The 16,330-nt window shown below is 38.3% G+C and overlaps 5 protein-coding genes and 1 non-coding gene across 13 annotated transcripts; 2 read left to right on the forward strand and 4 right to left on the reverse strand.

Annotated features, from left to right (window-relative positions):
- Positions 1 to 9: 9 nt before the first annotated feature.
- Positions 10 to 2,795, reverse strand: GH9A3 (glycosyl hydrolase 9A3; the record flags this gene model as incomplete). 3 transcript variants are annotated; one of them, NM_118559.2, is made up of 6 exons in its annotated part: positions 10 to 652; positions 734 to 906; positions 987 to 1,122; positions 1,209 to 1,673; positions 1,750 to 2,063; positions 2,141 to 2,774. In NM_118559.2, 6 exons carry the CDS (start codon positions 2,511 to 2,513, stop codon positions 251 to 253), a joined length of 1,863 nt encoding a protein of 620 aa, NP_194157.1. In that variant the 3' UTR covers positions 10 to 250. The 3 variants fall into 3 exon arrangements, with proteins under 3 accessions (NP_194157.1, NP_001329771.1, NP_001329770.1); NM_001341656.1 differs by having other exon boundaries at positions 130 to 652; positions 734 to 1,122; positions 2,141 to 2,513; NM_001341657.1 differs by lacking the exon at positions 10 to 652 and having other exon boundaries at positions 664 to 906; positions 2,141 to 2,795.
- Positions 2,796 to 2,938: 143 nt separating this feature from the next.
- Positions 2,939 to 3,631, reverse strand: AT4G24265 (homeobox protein). 3 transcript variants are annotated; one of them, NM_001341658.1, is made up of 1 exon: positions 2,939 to 3,631. In NM_001341658.1, exon 1 carries the CDS (start codon positions 3,558 to 3,560, stop codon positions 3,120 to 3,122), a length of 441 nt encoding a protein of 146 aa, NP_001329772.1. In that variant the 5' UTR covers positions 3,561 to 3,631; the 3' UTR covers positions 2,939 to 3,119. The 3 variants fall into 3 exon arrangements, with proteins under 3 accessions (NP_001329772.1, NP_001329773.1, NP_680736.1); NM_001341659.1 differs by having other exon boundaries at positions 2,939 to 3,558; NM_148370.3 differs by having other exon boundaries at positions 2,939 to 3,547.
- Positions 3,632 to 3,897: 266 nt separating this feature from the next.
- On the reverse strand, positions 3,898 to 9,838 carry EMB140 (EMBRYO DEFECTIVE 140). Of its 4 annotated transcripts, none has more exons than NM_118560.4 (16): positions 9,461 to 9,838; positions 9,097 to 9,230; positions 8,897 to 8,951; positions 8,422 to 8,637; positions 7,851 to 8,126; positions 7,491 to 7,625; positions 7,239 to 7,364; positions 7,018 to 7,062; positions 6,821 to 6,925; positions 6,446 to 6,588; positions 6,192 to 6,315; positions 5,784 to 5,858; positions 5,165 to 5,500; positions 4,971 to 5,063; positions 4,488 to 4,632; positions 3,900 to 4,377 (listed from the first exon to the last, which is right to left on the reverse strand). In NM_118560.4, the coding sequence occupies exons 1-16, from the start codon at positions 9,671 to 9,673 to the stop codon at positions 4,145 to 4,147; spliced, it is 2,454 nt and encodes an 817-aa protein (NP_194158.3). In that variant the 5' UTR covers positions 9,674 to 9,838; the 3' UTR covers positions 3,900 to 4,144. The 4 variants fall into 4 exon arrangements, with proteins under 4 accessions (NP_001328782.1, NP_194158.3, NP_849551.1 ...); NM_179220.2 differs by having other exon boundaries at positions 3,972 to 4,374; positions 9,461 to 9,773; NM_001341660.1 differs by having other exon boundaries at positions 3,898 to 4,377; positions 4,488 to 5,063; positions 9,461 to 9,764.
- A 919-nt stretch (positions 9,839 to 10,757) lies between these two features.
- Positions 10,758 to 11,657, forward strand: AT4G24275 (uncharacterized protein). The gene has a single exon (NM_148371.4). It carries the CDS (start codon positions 10,959 to 10,961, stop codon positions 11,337 to 11,339), a length of 381 nt encoding a protein of 126 aa, NP_680737.2. The 5' UTR covers positions 10,758 to 10,958; the 3' UTR covers positions 11,340 to 11,657.
- Positions 11,658 to 11,987: 330 nt separating this feature from the next.
- Positions 11,988 to 12,295, reverse strand: AT4G03095. Its single transcript, NR_144023.1, has 2 exons — positions 12,139 to 12,295; positions 11,988 to 12,042 (listed from the first exon to the last, which is right to left on the reverse strand). It is a non-coding gene; the product is annotated as an uncharacterized misc_RNA (transcript).
- cpHsc70-1 (chloroplast heat shock protein 70-1) lies at positions 12,190 to 16,180 on the forward strand. Its single transcript, NM_118561.3, has 8 exons — positions 12,190 to 13,055; positions 13,385 to 13,637; positions 13,772 to 13,851; positions 13,959 to 14,101; positions 14,188 to 14,286; positions 14,416 to 14,605; positions 14,754 to 15,152; positions 15,407 to 16,180. The coding sequence occupies exons 1-8, from the start codon at positions 12,474 to 12,476 to the stop codon at positions 15,815 to 15,817; spliced, it is 2,157 nt and encodes a 718-aa protein (NP_194159.1). The 5' UTR covers positions 12,190 to 12,473; the 3' UTR covers positions 15,818 to 16,180.
- The last annotated feature ends 150 nt before the right edge of the window (positions 16,181 to 16,330 follow it).

Raw genomic sequence — 16,330 nt, forward strand, 5'->3', positions numbered from 1 at the left:
CAACATTTGGGTTATCTATCTATTACTAAAGCACAAAACCTTTCTTCGGTCTCACTCAACTGCTTACAAAATAGAAAACAAAGAATAATACACTGTATACCTCACAAACCCAGAGAGAAAACAATAAATGTTTGGTTTCTCAGACCGCATTTTTTGTATTAAGCTAAAGAAAACTACTTTTTCTGACTTGAAGCTACGTTTTATTAAGGCAAAAAAATGACTTATTACATTCGAAAAGTTTTATTTTTCTTCAAGGTGTCCAAGGTGCTGGAGGCGGCGGTGTAGCCATAACCAATGGAGGTACGGCAGAGAACATAGTGTTTTTGTCAATACCACCAACCGCTTTTTCCCCTGATAAAGCCACCAGAGCGGCGACTAGACCAGCATTTCCCGCTAGAGTCGGCTCTGTATAGTTGTAATTTGTTCGTATGTCGTGGAATCCGTCATGCTTGTCTGGTCCAGCAACCATTGCTCCATTAATAGCGTTTGGGTTATTCTTTTTGCTCTTTTTCCATTTAAATCCTCCTGTGCAGGTTTCTTTCATGTTCTTTGGAATTGAAGCTCCTCTGTGATGCACTTGTTTCGGGTACCGTTGCCCATAACCCACAACATAACTCATCTTCCGAGGGTTTTTACCAAGTATATAATCAATCTGCCAAAACAAAAGACACAAAGTTCCATCAGATAAGCTCCTTCAAAATCTTGTTTGTTTTCCTTCATTTGTGAATCATACCTGCGATCTTGAAAAGTTGCGTAGGAATTCAGTAGTATAGAAGTTAGGACCACAGTACCATCCGGGAGTATCAGCAGCCTCTAGATAATCACTGAATAGTGCCGCTAAGAAAGCCGCATTTGCAACATATTGAAGAGGCTGTGGAGCTCCATGGTTCAACTGAATCAAACCTCCTGCAGAGATGATACCGAGATTATTTTCTTGATCACGTTTTCAAAACGTGTGCAAATCCTCAAATTCACAGACAACTCACCATTGGTTCTGTTAAATTTCTTGTAATAAGGCAAGTAAGAGCACATAACTCTGCCTGTTTGGTTATGAAATTCGCTTAACATGTCTTCATATGGATATCCAGGGCTCAGAAACAGCCTCATCCGTGTTAACAGCAACTTCAAAAGACCACATAAATCCAGAAACTAAGCATTGACTACAAATTCCAAAAACAGAACAAAGAATGTCTCATAGAGTAACTAACCTGAGCCCCTGGAAGCTTGTTGTCCCAGCTAAATACGCCATAATAAGGACTATTCCCGAAGGCACCAGCTTTCTCAGCCATGTGGTGACTGGTAACTCGTTCTAGATAAGTTACATTTCCAGTAGCATAATACAGCCAAGCACCACCCCATAATAGCTCATCCTCAAACATGCTAGAGTTATAAAATTTGCTAGACTCTTTACCATTTTGACTGTATCTATTCCTAGAAGTAGTTGCAAACCTATAAAGCGTCTTAGCACCATGAACAAGATTTTTCGAATATAATCTGTTGTCCTTGAATACAATGGATGCAGAAGCCAGAGCAGCTGCCATCTCTGCAGCAAGATCAGAGCAGCTACTGTAACATTGAGATACAGTCCTTTTATAATGAATATCCTCAGGACGCATCCAACAGTAATGGTCATTGTGCAATTCACTTCCTCTACCGCTAACTCCAGATCCGACCTATGAAAAAGCAAACGTTAGTAGCTGAAACAGCGAAGTAAGTAAGTTTTTCTAAACTCTGTTTTTTTTTTCTTACCTGTTCCACCATAACATAGATGTTATCAGCACTACTATTGAAAGTCTTGAGAAAGTAGTCAGTTCCCCATTTGATGAGTTCTTTAACATGTTCAAGCTCGCCAGCAGCTTGGTACTTTGCGCTGTATTCGATTACACTCCAGCTCAACATAGTCATAGCATAAGACATTGGGAAGTTGAATTTGATAGAATCTCCAGCATCATAGTAACCTCCTACCAAATCTTTGTAGCATTGTCCTGGATCTCCCTTACCATCTTGTAGACAAGAATCATGCCTCCATGATACATTATAAATGTTCTTTGGAAGTTTCCCAGCTGCAAAGCAACATCAACATCACATAAGAAATCAAAATTGAGACATGAAGAAAAAATCTCAAAGTTTTAGTGCTTACATTGTTGAGCATTGAAGAACTTGAGAGCTGTACGGAGAGCGATAGTGTAATTATCCGGTGGTGGTTCCTTGTGGTGGTGGTGTGGCAATGTTTTAACGATCAAAGTTATGAATCCAGAGAGAAGAGCAGTTACTACAATGGTTCCAAGAGTCCAAAGAAAGATCTTACGGCTGACTAAGATACATCCAAGATCGACGTACTTTTTCTTCTTAAGCACTTTTGGTCCAAGAAGCCAACTCTGTTGCGTTTCGTCGAGTGGCCGCGAAGGAGTCGCACGGTCAAGGTCTTGTAGGTTTCGACTACGATCGTCGTCTGTCATGGAGTCCGCCGCATTGATCTCTAGAGGACCACCCCATGGATCACGTCCGTACATAATGATCAGTCAAAATCCGATGAGATTTGCTGAAATTTCTGAGGGAAGAGGAAGAGGAAGAGTTTTGGAGTGTTCCTGTGGTTTTAGGGTAAGTGAGGCGTGTGTGATGTGGAAAGTGCAAGTGAAGAAGTGTAAGTTAACTCAGTATTTTGCCACGTGGAATTCATTCGGTCGTGCATTGGACTTTATGTCCTTTTTTAAAAATATTACTTTAATTATTTTATAGCTGGAATTTGGTCCGTAGGCCCACTTTGTTGTTTTGGGTAATGTTTTAACGTCAGAAAACCAATTAGGTGAATTCATGATTTTATTGCAGAAGAAATGTTTGTCTGTAATCCACTTTGTTTTTATAATTAGAGGGTAAATGCATTTACGCCAGAAACCAATTAGGTGGATTTCACGACCTTATGTTATAAGATAAAAGAAAATTTCAAAATACCATCAAAAATTATTGTATTACAACCTGTTTTATTATTTTACATTTCTAAAAAGATTATGACCTTAACTCGATGCTTATGTAATTGAGAAGATGCAAAGATGATACACGTAACATGTTAAAAGATGTTGAATTATTCTCGCAAATTGGTTTCCATAAAACTGCTCAAATTACGGTATGAAACAACGAACTAGACTCGAACTTAACTCGATGACACAACCGAATATTCCCACTGATCTCTTTGCTGTAGCTGGTTCTACAAAGTGGACGTTACTAGTTGGATTCGGCACCATGTACTGTTGATAAGACTGGTAGATGCGAAGATCAGACACTTGAGACAACAACGGGGTTGCTTCAACGATGGTTTCTTCTTGTTGGTGAGGTAAGTGATGAGTAGTCCAAGGAAATGATGATGTCTCTGGGGGACAAAGACTCCGAGTCTCATCGAACCAATACGGAAGAGGAGGCGCTGTGGGCTCAACCAACACCGCTACTGCCGTGGAAGAGTACTCACAAGAGCAATGGTGAGGCTGAGATGGGCAAGCTTGCTTACGTTTCCTCTTCTTTCTTGACCAGAACGTGAGCTTCTTCATTGCTTTCATAATCTTCATTGAGTAATGTTAATGCTTAAGAAAATGGTCACTGCGTTTTGTATCAAAAGGATACTACTATTTTGTAACCGTTGAAGAACAAAAAGTCAAAAGCATCATTTCCTATTAATCTTTTCGGATCTCCAATCTTTGTGACCGTTAAATTATCACTATCTTGCAGAGGTCCTACAAGCTTTGCCACTATATGAATGTGACATCGCTTTTCTATATACGTTTGTTTTGTTTGGCAGTCACTACAGAAGATTCCCAGTGTACAAAGTGAAATTTTTTGCTTGTAAAGGTTGCTTCATGACAAGGGGTTTAGTTCCTTCTCTTCAAAGAAAACATGAATAATTCACTTGGCAAAGCTCTCAAAATATATATGGTTCTAACATCAAACTAAATGAAAGATAACATCAAAACATATTAACATGGTCGTCTAGCAAGACTTAAATTTATATATTAGTTATATAGAAGCTCAACTAGTTATCTTGACAAAAGAGAGTAGCAGATCCGATGTTGCTGGTCTACAACATAAGATTACTTCCGAAAAGTAGAACAAGACAAGTATCTAAGGGAAGGAAGATAGGGACCAAGCAAAAGTCTCACTTTTTAAGGAACATATTCCTGAACTCATCATTTGATTTTGGTGTCTCATCTGCGCTGGGTTTAGGTGTCGTGTAGCCGAGTGGTTTAACATTTCTTGGGACAGCAAACGTGTTCTTACCCCTCACTTCCACTTCATTTCCTTTCCTTTCACCCTCAGTTTCTCCACCAAGTGGTGCTTTCGCCTTCTCAGAAATCAGGGAAGGGTCCTTTGAATTCCCAGAACCATCTACTGAAGAATAATCAGACTAGTTTAAAATTATTTATACCAGAAGTAGATACGAATTCAATACATGGCTGGCTACATTATGAGGAAAACAAACAAGAGAGATAGATTCTAACCATTTCCACGCCGAGTGAATTCTTTTTTACCCTTCTTTGGATTTGACCGTGCTATGCTGATCTTCTTACCAAAAAACATCTTTCTGTTCTTTGCTATAGCTGCTGCAAGGTGTTCATCATCCACAAAATCAGCATATGCCAGTCCCTGAGGGAAACAAGAGGATCAAGCAAGCTTATTAAGCCACCATATCAGCATAATTCACTAAAACAGAAACTAGGAGTTTGTCTTATGCATCTAACTGCCATATATGGTGAACAGTTCCTGCTAATCATTTCAGATGGAAAAATTTATTACAAAACTTTCTTCCCTGCAACCCCTATAGAGAGTATAATTGAACAGAAGTTATCTGATGGCTGCAATTTTTAAGTCTCAACATGACTTCATCTAAACATGATCACATGGAAACAGGGAAATTCCCAGATTCATTAACAGTGACAGCAGAAGATGACATCACATGCAGAAGGTGTGTGTAAGAGAGAGACCCTTGGTTTTCCAGTGTCTTTGTGATGGAGAATGCGAATGGAATCAACCCCACCATCATCACCAAAGAATTTACGTATATCTTCCTCTTGTGCCTACCAACAACAATTAGTAGCTTAATATCTGAAAATCCCCACACAGTAGCTTTTTTCAGTAGATTGTCTTCGTAAATTTTACATGAAGCCTATATACTTACCTTGACACTGAGATTCGAAATAAAAGCTGTACACTCGTCTCTATAAACTTTCGGCTTCAGTGGTTTGGCATCTTCTGTCTCTTCTTTATCTGAATCAGCTGTTTTTCCATTCTCTGCTTTAACGTTTTTTGTTGCTGGTACAGTTGCACTCTGACCACCTAGGTCCACTTCTTTTTGACTTTTCCTCTTCTGCCGCTTAGCCAAAGACTCTTCTTCTACATTCTGTTCTGCTTTTCTCTTTTGTGAGCTATGCTCTTTCAGACCAGCTGACGGTTTGACTGGTGTAGACTCTTGTTGTAACCTCATCAATTGTAGCTCTTCCAAGCGTGGCATAACCTGCAGAATAAAAATCAAGCAACTCGTATAATTTACAGCTTCCACAACTTTTTTTGCATTCTTTTTTAGCAAACAATGCATCGCTCTTATAACTGCCCATCAGGGTCAAATATAGGGAAACTGAACATAAGAAGCCAAGAACATCACAGTAGCTATGAATCAAAAATTAAGTTAACAGATCGATCTAATGTATTTATCACATAAGAGTTAACAAAAAAATTCAAACCCAACAAAATATATCAATATTCATCATATTCTGGAAATGCCAAACAGTAAACAATACCTTTTGAACTGCTAGGTCAAAATGTTCCAAATCCCCATGCTCCCTCTCAAAGCGCAACCATCCTTTGCATATGTCCTGGAAAATTGCTCTTCTTAGGAAGTGAGTATAGGCATTTAGAAATTAGAGATGACAACTCAGGCATACAGTGCTCTCATGTTTCAAAGAAATGTCATGTATTGTAAACATGCCTAAACCATCAAAAACAGAAAAACCCTCAATCTAAACGCGCTTGCATTGCAGTTGCTCCATTTATACACTGTTTCTCAGTTTCTCTACTTTTCATTTAATAGACGGTCGTTTCAGTTGCAAGTGAAGCTAAAGAATGTGTTTCGAGTCAAATAATCCTCCTTAGATAACAAGAAAAGAAGTTACAGTAACACATTAAACAAGAAAGAATCGAGTGCATACTTCTGAGCCAGTTCCATCAAACTTTCTTGTATAGCACCTCCGGTAAATAGACCTAGCTTCCTTTATATGCCCCAAATGCACTTCCATATCAATGTATGCATGCCAGGCTGCTAGCATCCCACCACTGGAGAGAACAAGGTAAGATGAACCAAAGTGAACCAGATTGCCTTATGCTGACAAATGCTATAATTTGCCTGAATTATTTCAAGTTTAAATCTGTAATTAATCAATATAAAGGGTAGAGATTGCAAAACCTCTTCTTCAGAAAGCTATCCCAAACACCTCGTGCGCCAGCTAGATCTTTTCCAATATTAAGTTCCAAGTTAGCCCAATAAGTATGCAAATGTAGCAAACTGTCTGTATTTTGCATGTGAGGCGTTAGGTAATCTGATGCTTGCTGACAGAAAGAAACATTGAGTTAATTCGAGTGTTTCAGAAGATATCTAAATCAGGAGAAAAGCTACACAAAAGAACACTATTCTTACAGAAAAGATAATCCTATATAGACTCTTATATGGAAAGCTACGAAGAGAATGCAATTAACTAAAAGAACTGCAAGGATACCAATATCTTGAAAGCTGAGAACAAGAATTTGAGAATACTATTGATGGTAAAGGCAGCAGACAAACCTGAAAAGTTTCTCTTATCAGAGAATAGTCCAAAGCCTCTAGCATCCTAGTTGATAACATTCTCCTTCTCAGGCCATCTACTCGAGTGAGGTATAAATCCAGGTACTGATAAGAAACAACTCGTAAGAAATACGTGGATAGAGATTAATATATACATGCTAGAAACTGAATAAATAATCATGAAAGCAAAGGTGTACCTCTTCAAAGGAGGAAAATGTGCACTGCAATGACTTCTCAAAGACCTGTACGCAACAATTTGAATAATAGAATATTCTCAGCATAACTTTCTGAAAATCACATAGCATAACGCATCGGATATGGTAAGAGGAAGATGACAGACATAAATCAATGTTAGGGCAAGTATCCTTTCCTTCACTATATTTCTTTTGTTTTTCAATTTTAACAAGTTGAGACTTACATCATAAATCTCTTTCTCGGATGCAGAACCACGCTCTAAAGCAAGTAAATAACGTGCCCAAAGATCTCCAGTCCATGGACAACTTCTAGTCGCCCTAGAATAGGCATGCGTTATAGCTTTTCCAACCTGAAGCAGAAAGTCAATTATACAGATCAAGTAAAAATTGTAAGAAACAGCACCATAAAAAGACAATTTCAAGAAGATGATAGATAAAATGCCAAAAAAACGCTACACAACAAGTTCTTGACAGACCTTCAAAGTTTTATCAAGATACACGGTGTAGTCTATCCACAAGTCACTTGAAACCGGGTATTCAGCCACAGCACGTTCATATATAGCTTGAACTCGGGTAGGATCTCCAGAAGTCTTCTCAAACTTTATATAATTCTACAAAGAAATAATTACAATCATCACGTTTTCATATAGATAACATCGTTTACTTGGTAAAGCCAATAACAAGAACAAAAAGGATGCAACAGTAGCAAAAAAACATGCCCAAGTCTGCAGATTCCGAATCTTTCACACAATATGAGCACTAATGGTAGGCATATGGAATCCAACTTCTACACAACATTTATGATATATATCAACTGCACGATAAACAATACGTACCATGAATTCCTGAAACTTTTCCGTGTCAGATAAATCTTGCTTAGATATGTTTTCTTCAAGATGGGCACGTTCACTATACATCTGCTGTGCCTTCTTGTTTGCAACAGCAACCTGATGAGAAACCTTACTCAAATCATCAGATCCAATATCAAGGTCAATGCCCTGTTCCAACTCCCAAGTCTTGTAAGCAATAAGGGTGGAGCTCAAGTTTTCTAGAGGAACAGACAGGTGACGGTGGAATATGCTTCTGATCCTTTGTATCTGCTTATTTCTCTCCTGTAAAATAAAACTAAAAATTCATGATGCCACAAAAGAACTATAAAGAGATGTGCATAAACTGATTTATTTCTACTTTAGAGCCTAGAGACCTAAATGATATTTACATAGCAACCACTATCTCTCGTTAATAACAAGATGTTAGTTCTTTCCACTGAAAACTATGCGCAGCAACCCACTACCATACTTCTATTTCACTTAGTAAAGGAATCATCCTAGAACACAATTCTTGCTAACATGCTGCTAGACTACAGTGAACGAATGTAGATGAACAAAATCAAGAAATGGATCCAACCTCAATGTCAGCCTCGTCGATAGTGGCTAAGACACCTTGCTCAAATTCTCTATATCCTTCCCATATTCTATTGCCTTCAGTAACATGGAAGCCCGCAGCCGGAATAGCACGTTCAAAAAGACTCCGCATTTTGGAAATACCTTCAGATGGGTATCCACGCACTGATGGATCAAATTCTAGCATAAAGCTCAGGTAGTCACACCAAAGAGATACAGACTGCATAAAAGAAAAGCTATTAGCTTATTAATTCAATGTGGAACGAATTACTAGTTGAATGATCGATTATAAAGTATCACTGTCTTTATAATCAATTGAGGAAGAAATTTGAAATACAAAGATAAATAACAGAACAAATCGATATAGCATACCAGAGTATTTATTCAGTCTATCTATCTCTAACAAAATGGTAATAATATATAAGCCTAACGAAGCTTTTTTATTCAAGCTGTTGGATCCAGTACAGAAGAGAACATACCTGATAATCAGAAAGTCCCCGTTCATAAAGCATCACAATTTCAGGCACATTCTCACTGCAAGGATAAATATAACAACAGTTTCAGAGGGTGTGTTAAAAATTGCATGCTTGAACTGTAACAAATAATGATCAAAGGAAACCATCTGAAGCCTACAATAAAACCGGAAGTATGAGCCAAAGAAGCGCAAGAAAAAATTTACCTAGCGGCTAAAGACGCTTCATCCCTTGCCCATTCAAGCCACAAGGAAGGACTCAACGGAAATATGGCACTCATAGCTTCCCTTGCTTGTCTTAGCTTTTCAAGGTTGGCTGTTTTCCTGAGAAGCTTAATGTACTGAAATAAGAAAGCAAAAAAGTCAGAAACAAATGTAGCCAAGAGAAAACCATCCATCTTCCAACAAGAGAGAAGACACAACTCAAAGGTTTTCCAAATACACAAGCAATATCATTTTCTCCCAAGGAAATCTGAAATGAAGATTAGCAAATTCTGCTTTCCTGCTAGGTGCTGAGTGAGCTAAAACGACATTTTGTAGCAAAAGGGAAGGTAGAGAGAGTGATTGTTACTTGGACATAAGCATCGTAGTTGTAAGGATTAGCGGAGAGCTCCGACTCCAAGGTTACAATCTGCTGATTCGACTCGGCTTCATCTTCTGAGTCGGAATCAGAATCGCCGGAATCATCCGATGAGGGGGGATCAGCTCGGGCAGGGTTTTCGGCTGAAGCGTCTTCCATCTTCTGGTCAGTGTTACTGACGAGTTCAGTGTCATCAGCCATCATCTTCTCAAGTTTAAGAGTTGGGGATTTCTGGGTTTAGGGTTTTAAGCTCCAAATACAACTTTGCAAATAGCAATTCCTCTCAAACACCACTAGTCCTTGCGTCACATTTAGACCTTTTTATTTCAGTTCATTTCGGAAGATTTTTCACTATTTATTCTTTTTACGTATAGTATTTTATAGGTTTTTGTAAAATCAAAAATAACGAAGATTACTGTAAAAATATTACAAATTGTTTTTTGGTCAAAATACCACAAATTCAAAAACTATATTCAAAGAGCACATAATATATGTTATCCTTCTTCAAATACCACAAACTATGAAACTATTAATAAATGAGAAAACTAATAATCCGTTTTATTCCTTATAAATCCAAGTTTCTAAGATTTTCACACATATTAAGCAAACAAATTAAAATTTGATTACAGATGCATCATTTCAATAGTATTCAATTATTTGTCTTGGAGTATACAATTCATCATTATTAATTAATAAAATGCATAGGAACTTAAAATAATTCTTTTTAAAAAAAATCTATATTTTTAAATAAAATTTTTTTTCTAACACTTGGATTAATTAGGAACACTGTAAATATGTCTTAGCCTCTTAGGATATGAAAACCAATATCTTCAATTAGTTTGTCTTTTATTCCTCTCTGCCATATTACATTTGAAATTCGTTGTTAGTTTATTACTCAAACAAAGTGTTTTTTTTTTATGGATATGTTGCTATAATTTATAAACGACAAAATTTAACAACGGATATTTCTGTTGTTAATAGCATGTTTTCTTGTAGTGATATATATATATATATATATATAAATCATATAGTAACGAATAAGTAATTAGAGACAACAGATATTTCTATTGTTAATAGCATGTTTTCTTGTAGTTGTAGTGAATAAATCACAGAGTAACGAATAAGTAAAAGTTGTCTCTAATCTACACTATTATTGAGTAATTGACTATTGAGCAGCTAGCATAACGTAAATCTTTTCACCTGTTTGTCTCCCAATTATTTTATTTTAACACATTTTTGAGACACCAAGTATGAATGCTATATGTAATGCCAAACATTTGCCAGACAAGTGCACATGCCCTGTGTTAAAAACGTTGCTTACAATCTCCACCAGCTGTAATATTGTGCGGATCTCATTCTGATAAAAATTACTCTATTCATGAACCTCTCGACACATTTATATATATATGCGATACTACTATAGCTTAGAAGTCCATTCACTATCAAAACATATATCAGAAGAAGAAGAAGAAGAAAGAGAGAACAAATCATGAGTGGCTATTCCAAGATGGATTCAACAGACCAGAAACTTGAGCCGGACCACCCGGTGGTCGATCCTCAGATTCAGAAGCCCGATCTTGAACCTGCTGAAATGAAACCGAAGCTGAGCAGGAACAGGTCAGTGTCTGCATCAGCACAAGCGGTTCCTTCACCAATAAAGATGTCTATGAGAAGATCTTCGTCTGTCTCTGAACGCTACTGTAGAATCTATGACCAGAGCTCTGCCACGACTTGGCCGCTTCCTTTCCATGAAGGAGATGAAGACGAAGATGATGATGATAAAGAGAAGGTGCACAAGAAGAAGAAGAGCAACAACTTCAAGAAAAAAGCATTCGTAAAGGCTTGTAAGCGTTTTTTTGGGATCTCGTGAAACCAGTTTTTGTTTCCTCTACCTCCATATCTATCATATAATAGATCTCATTGTTATTTTCGATTAGAGTCCATCTTTTTCATGAAACGTTTAATACAAGAAATTTTTCTTTATAGTTTTATCGATCGCTTTGTGTATTGGATCAGTGGTTTAACGTATTTTGCATTCTTGATGACTAGTGAGATGTGATATATTACACGATTTAGATTTTCTTTTATGTATCTTTTACTGAAAGTCACAACCCACTTACTTCTATAACTATAGTAGTAGTAGACCCATTGTGGTTTGTGCGTCTGAATCCGTCGAAAGATAACAAAGAAAGAAAACTGTGTAAAGATAGAATTTAACAAATTATCATACAAGCAATAAGATGAATAAACTAAATATTACTTTATTTGGAAGATGATGAGGATCCTTGACTCCAAGATTGTCCTTTTGTGTAAAACTCGAGAGAGAGTCGTCCAGCCCAATGCACTTGCACATGGAGTTCGAATTTATTTATTTTTATTCGAATTTATTTGGTAACTCTTTGGTCCATGAACTTTGAGGTATATACAGTAATTAGGGATAATACCCATAATCAAAAGACAAGTTTATGACAAAAATGTCGCCACCGCATTTACCAACAAGTATTCCAAGAGTTAAAAAAAAGTCTATTGCTATTGTCTCAGACATCAAACTGGATCGGTAGTGTAAACTATGTCTATATGAACAAAAACGGTCGTATAAAGGTTCTAGCAAACAACCCATCAAATACCATCATCATTTCTCTTTCTTGGTTGGTTCACCCAAAACGTACCTCAAAATCTCAAGCTAAGTGATCCGTGGCATTTGAGAGGTTTAAGAGATGGTGGGCTTTAGTGAAAAGTGTAGATGTTTCTCACCACAAGTCTCTAGTAATGGGTGTCAAACTCACAAACACTTGTTGGCCTATTGAAGCCCATCCATCTTCTCTTCTCGAAACTTCAAGTGGGGTCCACAATTTCTCTCCCTCTTTCTCCCACCTTCCTCTTATCTTCTCTGCCTTCTATATCTCTTCCTCCTACTTTCCCTTAGGGTTTTTCAGCTTCAAACCCTCCTTGCACTCTCCGCTTCCCTCCGTTACCTTTACTTCTCTATTGCTTAGCTCGAAAAATGGCATCTTCAGCCGCCCAAATCCACGTTCTCGGCGGAATTGGATTCGCTTCTTCTTCTTCTTCCAAGAGAAATCTCAATGGTAAAGGCGGTACCTTTATGCCGAGAAGTGCCTTCTTCGGTACAAGAACCGGTCCTTTCTCCACACCCACTTCTGCTTTTCTCAGAATGGGCACCAGAAATGGCGGCGGCGCTTCTAGATACGCGGTTGGTCCGGTTCGTGTGGTTAACGAGAAGGTTGTTGGAATTGATTTGGGTACGACTAACTCTGCAGTAGCTGCTATGGAAGGAGGTAAGCCTACGATTGTGACTAACGCTGAAGGTCAGAGGACAACGCCTTCTGTTGTGGCTTACACGAAGAGTGGTGATAGGCTTGTTGGGCAGATTGCGAAGAGGCAAGCTGTTGTTAATCCCGAGAATACTTTCTTCTCAGTGAAGAGGTTTATTGGTAGGAAGATGAACGAGGTTGATGAAGAGTCTAAGCAGGTTTCTTACAGAGTTGTTAGAGATGAGAACAATAATGTTAAGCTTGAGTGTCCTGCCATTAACAAACAATTTGCTGCTGAGGAGATTTCAGCTCAGGTATTGAAGTTTTTCCCTTTCATTCATTTCTCTAGTATTTTAATCGGTAGTGTGTTTAATCTGGTTAAGTTTCATAAAGGTGCAATTTTGGGTGGTGAATGTGTGATTCTTATCTGGTACACTTGTGGATGGTAGATTCGTAGCTAGTAGATATCGTTTCACACATTAGAATGCTTCCCTGTCTTGTCTTTCTGGAATGTTTTGTCACCTTCATCTTGTCTTTCTGGGATTTCTGATTGAGAATTAATAGTGACTGTGGTTGTTCCATTGTAGTCGATCATTAGTTTGCTGTATATGGTTTGTTTCTTATTGGTTTGTGTCTGTTGTAGGTTCTAAGGAAACTTGTGGATGATGCATCAAGATTCTTGAACGACAAAGTAACCAAGGCTGTCATCACTGTGCCTGCTTACTTCAACGATTCACAGAGGACAGCTACAAAAGATGCTGGTCGAATTGCTGGGTTGGAAGTTCTTCGTATTATCAATGAGCCCACAGCTGCTTCATTGGCTTATGGGTTTGACAGAAAAGCCAATGAAACAATCCTAGTCTTCGATCTTGGTGGTGGTACCTTTGATGTCTCAGGTACTTGACATTGAATCTTTGCTAAAATTCTCTCTATATCTCCTTGAGAATGTTCTTTTTGGCTGCTATAGTACCGTCTTTTGATGTATTAGCACCATGTAATATGTATTTTTGTTATGTTTCTTATTATGCAGTGCTTGAGGTTGGTGATGGTGTGTTTGAAGTGCTTTCCACTTCTGGCGACACACACTTGGGTGGTGATGACTTTGACAAGGTGAGTCAAACGCACATTTTAATTTTATAGTCCTTATTCAAAGAGCATTGAATCTGTTTACTCTTTCTTCTGTGCTTTACTTGACAGATACAACTTTTGTAATGCAGAGAGTTGTTGATTGGCTTGCTGCAGAATTCAAGAAAGACGAAGGGATAGATCTTCTGAAAGACAAGCAAGCTCTTCAGAGGTTAACAGAGGCAGCAGAAAAAGCTAAAATTGAGCTTTCTTCACTGACTCAGACAAATATGAGGTACAGTTAATTTTTCCAGTCTAAATTTTTTGACTTAGTACTTTCACAAGCATCTGGCTTCTGATTAATGTGAATTCTGTACCCAGCTTACCTTTTATCACGGCCACAGCTGATGGACCTAAACACATAGAAACCACCCTCACACGTGCCAAGTTCGAAGAATTGTGTTCAGATTTACTTGACAGGTAATTTTAGTTACAGTTCTTATGGCTAATATTCATAGCCCGTCAAGTAAACAGATTGCCACATGTTCATTTTGTAGCTTTTGATTAATAATGGAGGCTTAAGATTCTTACCATGTATCTATCTTATAGGGTCAGGACTCCTGTCGAGAATTCCCTGCGGGATGCAAAGCTCAGCTTCAAAGATATTGATGAAGTCATCCTTGTCGGTGGATCCACACGTATTCCTGCTGTTCAGGAACTCGTGAGGAAGGTGACTGGGAAAGAACCTAATGTTACAGTAAATCCTGACGAGGTTGTAGCGTTAGGTGCTGCAGTCCAGGTGTGTTCTCCTGAACTTGTATCTTTCACCCTATTTAGGTCTTGAATTTAACAATATGCATTAGTCATTCCTTTGATAACCTTTTGGCAAAGAAGTTGTGTTCTACTAAAATGAATTCTTATCAAGTACCATTCTCTTCTGGCTCCAGGCTGGTGTTCTTGCTGGAGATGTGAGTGACATTGTGCTTCTTGATGTGACACCGCTTTCGATTGGTTTGGAGACCCTAGGTGGTGTTATGACTAAGATTATTCCAAGGAACACCACACTGCCTACTTCTAAATCAGAAGTCTTTTCAACTGCTGCTGATGGACAGACAAGTGTTGAGATTAATGTGTTGCAGGGTGAGAGGGAGTTTGTTAGGGATAACAAGTCTCTTGGTAGCTTCCGTCTAGATGGTATCCCCCCTGCACCACGTGGAGTTCCACAAATCGAAGTCAAATTTGACATTGATGCCAATGGAATTCTATCTGTCAGTGCTGTTGACAAGGGCACAGGAAAGAAGCAAGACATCACCATTACTGGCGCAAGTACATTGCCCAAGGATGAGGTGCGTTCACTTTAGGAATTAAACCGCATTGCTTCATTAACAATAACTTGTTTTTGTCAGTCCCATCTTTGAGGTTTAGTGATTTTCTACTGATTATGAAAGTGGTAGCCATACCATACCATAGGTTAACTGGTAGCATTCTCGTTGTTGCTATCACTTAATGGCTGTAGCAATCTCCATCATCATAGGAGTGGTTATTTTTCGTTAGTATTCATAATCATGGTAACAAAAGTTGGTGTGGATGGATGTTGCAGGTAGACCAAATGGTCCAGGAGGCAGAAAGATTTGCAAAAGATGACAAAGAGAAGAGAGACGCAATCGACACGAAAAACCAAGCAGATTCAGTGGTGTACCAGACAGAGAAGCAACTGAAAGAACTAGGAGAGAAAATTCCAGGTGAAGTGAAAGAGAAGGTGGAGGCTAAGCTACAAGAGCTGAAAGACAAGATAGGAAGTGGATCAACCCAAGAAATCAAAGACGCCATGGCTGCTCTTAACCAAGAAGTGATGCAGATTGGTCAGTCTCTATACAACCAGCCTGGAGCTGGAGGTCCAGGTGCAGGTCCTTCCCCGGGAGGCGAAGGTGCTTCATCAGGAGATTCATCTTCAAGTAAAGGAGGAGATGGTGATGATGTGATCGATGCTGACTTCACAGACAGCCAATGAGAAAACAAACTAGGAAGGCTTTGGAATTCATACATGGGATGCGATGGGAGAGACAAATGATTTTGTAGGTTGGATTTGAGAACACAAATGAATTTAAGCAATGCTTGTGGACAACATTTATTTGTCGTTAGAAGGAAGCAGTGTGGTTACAGAGGATGATGTTTAATACATAATAATATGCAAGCCTTCTCTTACACGGTACTTGCGGATACACACAAAATGTACAAAGTGGGGGCTTTTGAAGCAATCCTCCGCAATTATAGTGACTCAAACCTTAAAATGCTTTTGGTCATTAACTTTGTACTTTTTTTGGTATCCAATTATAGCGACTCAATCAATCTGAGACTATCCAACGCAATTTTAGTATCCAATGCACAACGACGTATGCTTTATCTACCAAATCTTATATGATTTTGGAATGTTTATCAAAATGCGTTGATTGCTTATTTATCTTTTCTAAATTCTGGCCAATAGTTAAAATTGTCACATCGTGTTAGTGAAGAGATCTCTCTT

The sequence above is a fragment of the Arabidopsis thaliana genome, chromosome 4, assembly GCF_000001735.4.
Source record: "Arabidopsis thaliana chromosome 4, partial sequence".
Lineage (NCBI taxonomy): Eukaryota > Viridiplantae > Streptophyta > Magnoliopsida > Brassicales > Brassicaceae > Arabidopsis > Arabidopsis thaliana.